This window comes from Temnothorax curvispinosus, unplaced genomic scaffold (genome assembly GCF_003070985.1).
Source record: "Temnothorax curvispinosus isolate PA1 unplaced genomic scaffold, ASM307098v1 QBEX01005011.1, whole genome shotgun sequence".
Classification (NCBI taxonomy): domain Eukaryota; kingdom Metazoa; phylum Arthropoda; class Insecta; order Hymenoptera; family Formicidae; genus Temnothorax; species Temnothorax curvispinosus.
In genome coordinates, this window is record NW_020214791.1 from 2,014,638 (window position 1) to 2,020,661 (window position 6,024).

The following is a 6,024-nucleotide window of genomic DNA, read 5'->3' on the forward strand; positions in this document are numbered from 1 at the left end:
ACTGTCACAATCAACTTGAAACGTTCCCCATTATAATATGTAAATACAGACGCATAGTATACATAGTAATCGAGATGTAACGACTCATTATGGAAAAGACAGTAAGATGACATCCATGTGTGTATGAAGATACATAAAAATTCTTCCTTAGGTTCTTATTAGGGAGAGATGTCCGAAAGTAATTACTATAATCAATTTTAAGCACAGCAGACTAACAGAGATTGTTCGTGCTAACAAACCGGACTCTAAATTACATAAGATGTGTGGTATAGGAAAACTGTTTAGACTAATTTAATATGTTATATAATACGTCTTTCTGTTATTATAAGTAACTAATTAAACAATTGCGATTATTAAAGTTTTAGATTTCAAACCTACCTTCATTGGGGAGGTTTTATATAAAAAAAAATTGTTAAGTTTTATATGCACTTTTAATTATAGCACGAGTTGTGTCTCTGAGTTAAGTTGTATGTATGTAACAAAAAAATTATTCTCGACCATAGTCTGTGTAATCACTATAACTTGCTGAATACCCAATTTAGGAAATTAATTGTCGATGTTGCTAGAGTTTTGTAAATATTTATTCGCTTTACATAAAATTGCGATATGGAATTTTGATTATGATATCTAGTATTTAGTGAGAGAGAGAGAGAGAGAGGGAGAGAGAGATTTATAAAAATTTTCCAAAAAACGCGCGCGTGGCTAACTATCAGTTAACTTTGGAATGTGATAACTGGTAAGCTAGACAATTAATCATAGGCATAGCATATCAAATGTCATATTATCAAATTATGCTTGTGATTATTTGACGAGCTCGTTCTTCACTTACTTCCATTTAAGGTGTGATTTGGTAATGTTGGTGGTTTGTATTACAATGCAATTCATTGTCGTTAGATAGAAACGCAATATTTTTGAGATTGCTGTAACAATTACGATTCCAGTACCAATTATGTCTTCTTTACACTCGGCCAATTACAGGAATATTGTTTTTGTAAACGACGAAACACCGAAGTGAATGTAACTATATACGTCAATACAATTTCTGGCTTTAATTAAAGACAAATCGTAACTTTTTTTTTTATTTTCAACCGCCTTGCTTCTTTCAAGGCGAAGATGCGCGGAGTAGCAAGAATAGGCATTATCGTCGTATTTGCAGAATAAATACCATTGATATCACGGAAAGTAGAAAATACTTCAAACTGATCATTAAACCGAAAGAATGAATATGCAGGATATTTTAATTTTGCGAAACAAAATGATTTTCCACAGATGTTTTAGAAAACGAAAAATTTTTATCTTTTGAAGACAACCAAATAGTGAAAACCAGATGTATATACGAGGTCGTATAAGATTTACGTTCGATCTATCTTCTAACGAACCGAAAATGATTTGTTTTTAACAAAACTTAGATCTGATCTCCTTTGCCAATCCTAAGCTTCATCGGTAATTAGATTTTAATTTATTCTTGCATTTTGTTCTTAAACGAGAACAGAACTCATACCAAACACCTTGTACCATATTTTGATAGTAGGATGAGACTCATATGTCTGATGTATATACATAGTGTGCATATTAAGGCAATTTTTAATGAGGTCATTATTGGAATCTGGGATATTTATTCTTTATTCAATTTTATAATATGTACAGCTCTATATTGAAATATTAATATGCAGATTCTCGCGATAGCGTTATACGAGCGTTAACTTTAGCTGCAATTAAAGGGAATAATTTCATCAAGAATTTTCTGTGGCAATGCTGAAGTGTTTTACATCGAATTGAGTGTAATTGCCTGAGTGGGTGAGTTAACATTTTGTAGTAAATATGCTCATACAACTCATTTGTAGTATGAGATAATAACGTTAGACGAATAGACTAATATTTTTCTAATTATTTTATTAATTTTATTTTATTGTTATATTATTATTATTATTATTATCTCTATTATTATATTAACATAACGTAAAATGTAAAATTTTATTAAGATAGACACCAATAGCTTCCTAATAAATAATCGTGAAATGCATTATACGTAATGCGAATAATCGAATCATGAACGCTCTTGATAACAATTATACGAATATTCAGTTTTATTTTCAAATTTAAGTAATATATACACATAGACATTTTGTAACTAAATCGATTGGGGAAACCGTATGTACGGTGCGCTATCTCCATCGCAAATTAAGGCTTAAAGGAAACAGCTAAAACTGTTTAATCCAATACATATTGATAAGATAATAAAGTCGAGAAATGTTAATCTATAAATGCATTTTGATCCAGTTCGCCGATCCTTTAAGTGATGCGCAAATCAAATTTTATTGACGATTTAAACATTTGACTAACATGATAAATTCAGAAACACCTTTTTCGTTCTATGTTATACTGTGCCACCTACATTTTCGCAATATATATCAAATACAATACGTAAAAATGGAAAGATATAGCAAGTATGAGAAAATCAGAATATATTGATATCGTATTGTCTTCCTGTGGAATGTTTTAAAATTGCTGATGAATGAGTTAGAAGAAAAAACGCATGTAATTATAAAGACCATTCCTTTATATCTTTCTCTCTCTATACATACATATATATAATGCATATGTTGTGATTCAACTGACATTTTGTCAAAAGCATGGCATTACATATGTAAGTATATATACATGTGTAATATATATATATGTATATGATACACACATATATATATATGTATACATATATATATATAAATAGCTGCTTTTGCCAATGTATAACGTCAAATGGTAACAAACTACATCCTGCCAGTTGTAATACAACAAAAATTTGTAGCTTTTCTCATGCGCGTAAATAGTTCATACTTAAATCTACACAGTGTATACATGTAACAAATGTTTTTACAATATTACAGTCCGTACATATATATTTATAAGAAATAACCGGTATAATATACAAATGCATTTGTGTTCGCACCCGTAAAACCTCATTTCGTGGGCGAAAACGAAGTTGGACATAATATGCGCGAATGCATTTCTCTTATCAAGGGTACGGTATAAGCGACACATTCGTCCCAACCGGGTGATCTCCAAGCACTTTCGCGCGTCTCCTTACGTGCCTGAAGATCCTTGTAACCTGAGAAGTAAACACAAACATTATTTAACGTGTGTGAAGACCGAGCATATAATGTACATAAAGGCAGCGTAATATAAACAATACAAGTTTCACTTACACCAAATATGGTGAACATTGTACAGTCTACCAATTTGCGAGAAGTAACCAGCAAACGGTTCGTCGTTGTTGCGTCTATAATTAATAGCTTTCGCCCAATTGTTTCCCCATTCTATCATCGTGCCCGGCTTCAAACTGTAACTACGTATCTCATATATGTTCGGACCTGTTCGCTTTTCCAGCGGTGGCCAATAACTGAACGCCAACAGATATTGCAAATGACGCGATCTTAGGTAATTCCCTCGTTCTTTGAGCAATTGCTGGTAAGCCTACGGAAATTAATTCTTTTTCCATTAGTGATCACTATTATGTCTCTGACATCTTTTTACATTACGCAGCAAGATATTTCGTACCTCATCTTTGGAAAGCACATTTTGCGCGTCATCTATGCGTCCGAATCCACCAGTATATTGCCATAAATGTAAGGCCTGATCCAAGTCTCCCACCTCCACTGTCCACGAACCCACTAATTCGCAATTCAATTCAGATTTTTTCGAGTGTATAAGGTTGACGTTCTCCTCACTGGAATGACATAAAAAGAAATAATATCAATCATAGATAAAAAAAAACCTTTGTCATCTACATTGGTAGAAACGGACATTAGTGTCACGGACTTGTTTACAGCTTGACAAGAAGGAAATATTAACATAAACTCACAGACGTTACAAAACAAGTACATAAATAACATTTTAACACCGGTTACACATACAAAGCTGACAAAAAAATGACAATGTGATGAAATACGAATGTATAAACAATACGAGCTCAAACTATATCCCCTAGGCCCTATAGGGATTGCCCCGCGATATCTAAAACAAACTGTGAACGATAAAAAATAAATGATTCAAAGCGTCGAATTCCGTTAAAGACTGATCGATCTCTATTGCATCGGGTTAATAGGTCAGTGAACTATCACGCACTCGGAGGCAAGGTCACAAAGATGTCGACTCACTAGTTGGCCAAATATTTGTCAATCGAGTCTGGCCGTATGTTATGAGTGTTCAACGCGTAAATGACCTCCTTGTGGGAGAGCATTCGCGAGTGCGGCTCCTTCGTCGGCTCGATCTTCCTCACCAGGAGCTTGCTCAGCCATCCCTCGCTGGTGTCGCAACAGATCGACGATCTCGTCAAGGACCTGCGGAAATGATACAGCGATTATCCGATCGGAGCCGTCGGTCGCCGTCGGTCGTCCCGCTCTCGCGGACTCCTCGTCCGCGGATCGCGACGGATCGCTCGAGAAATTAAAGAAGAGGGAAAAGAACAGCGGCAACTCGCTCCGCGCGAGTTGACGCGCGCTCACCGTGCGGCTACGTGCAGCTGCAAGCCCCCGTTGCCGGCGAGCGCGCTCGCCACGGCGCGGAACTGTCTCCTCAAAACGGCGGCCATTTCTCACTGGGACCAGACCAGTGGGACCTGGGCCTGAGCTCTGAGCTACGGGCTACGGCTACGGCCACGCGCGAATCTCCCCCGTCGTCCGCTGCCCGGTCGAGCCCGCGGAGCACTACAATTGCTGCGGTGGGATAACGCGAGGCTGACGCGGCCACAACGCGGCCCGCTCGACGGTACGCCGCGGAAAACCGCCAATTTGTAACTTGGTCGGTTTATTTATACTCGTAATATCCATGCGCGACCGCCCGTTTTTTTTTCTCTCTCTCTCTGCTAGGAGAAGCGAGACTTATGGACTTATTGTCATCGAGAACACAAATGAATCAATGAATACGAACTCGCGACTCGCGACGGCGACGGCGACGTCGCGACGAACGTGGACAAACACTCCGTGGAGTCGTGTCGCGCGTCGCACGCAAGCGCATCATCCGCGGCGACTTCAAAAAACATTGTTTAGAACTTTAGACAACAGGCGAGACTCGTGCGAGGTAAAAGCTTCTTTTGAGATTCCACGAAACATCATCGTTAATTATTAAAAGAGTATGTTCTGGTAACGAAACTTGAAATACGGATGGTTTGAGATTCTCGAAAAATTGTTGAAGTTATATCGGAAGAATATTCCAGTAACGACATAACTTTTGGAATACAAATCGTTTAAGTTTCTCGAAAAATCGTACAAGTTATCGGAAGAATGTAGTTCGATAAGAGCCAACAAAATACTTGAAATATTTCTCGAAACCTTGGAAAAATCGTTAAAGTATGTTATATTGAAGGAAGATTGTGTAACGATGAGAGTTGAAATACAGGTCTTCCAAGGTTCTCGGATCGTCAAAGTTATCAGAAAAACATTTTCTTATCAGAGATAAGGAGAATTGGAAAATGCGTCTTTCGAGATTCTCGAAAAATCTCTAAAGTTACTAAACGAATATATATGTATGTATTATTGGGTGCGATCTACTGACGCTTCAAACGCTTCTTCAGATCATCATTTTGTCCTTGATTAACATTTGATGAACGACAAGTGGTGCGTTCCACTTATCGCTCCGTAACGCTCGTGGAATCATTTCATCCTTGTTTGTCAAATGTTAAACAAGGACGAAATGAGCGATAAGCGGAGCTAAGTGGAACGCAGCCAAGGATGAAATGTTTTCAAGAGCGTTTGAAACGCCAAGTGGATCGAACCCTATATATGTATCATCAACAACAAGTAACGCGAATTATACTACATTTAAATTTCGCGCCTTCCCGACAGAAAGAATTCCCCATGGAATTCTCGAGACCGACCTAGCCTAGGGAATTTTTCCGCTCCCGGTTGGCGGGTCTCGCGCCCGAGCCGCCATCGATTCCAGCAGCGAGCAGCTTCGCTCGCTTGGAAAGTTCGCGAAGGAGGGCACCAGTTATGTAGCCGACGTCGGCCGGTGTTACCTACTCAAAAG

General features: G+C 37.9%; 1 protein-coding gene across 1 annotated transcript; it reads right to left on the minus strand.

Annotated features, from left to right (window-relative positions):
• Positions 1–2,069: 2,069 nt before the first annotated feature.
• Positions 2,070–4,949, minus strand: LOC112454336 (protein NipSnap). The gene is made up of 5 exons (XM_025015655.1): positions 4,503–4,949; positions 4,155–4,337; positions 3,556–3,724; positions 3,204–3,471; positions 2,070–3,106 (listed from the first exon to the last, which is right to left on the minus strand). The coding sequence occupies exons 1-5, from the start codon at positions 4,586–4,588 to the stop codon at positions 2,958–2,960; spliced, it is 855 nt and encodes a 284-aa protein (XP_024871423.1). The 5' UTR covers positions 4,589–4,949; the 3' UTR covers positions 2,070–2,957.
• Between the last annotated feature and the right edge of the window lie 1,075 nt (positions 4,950–6,024).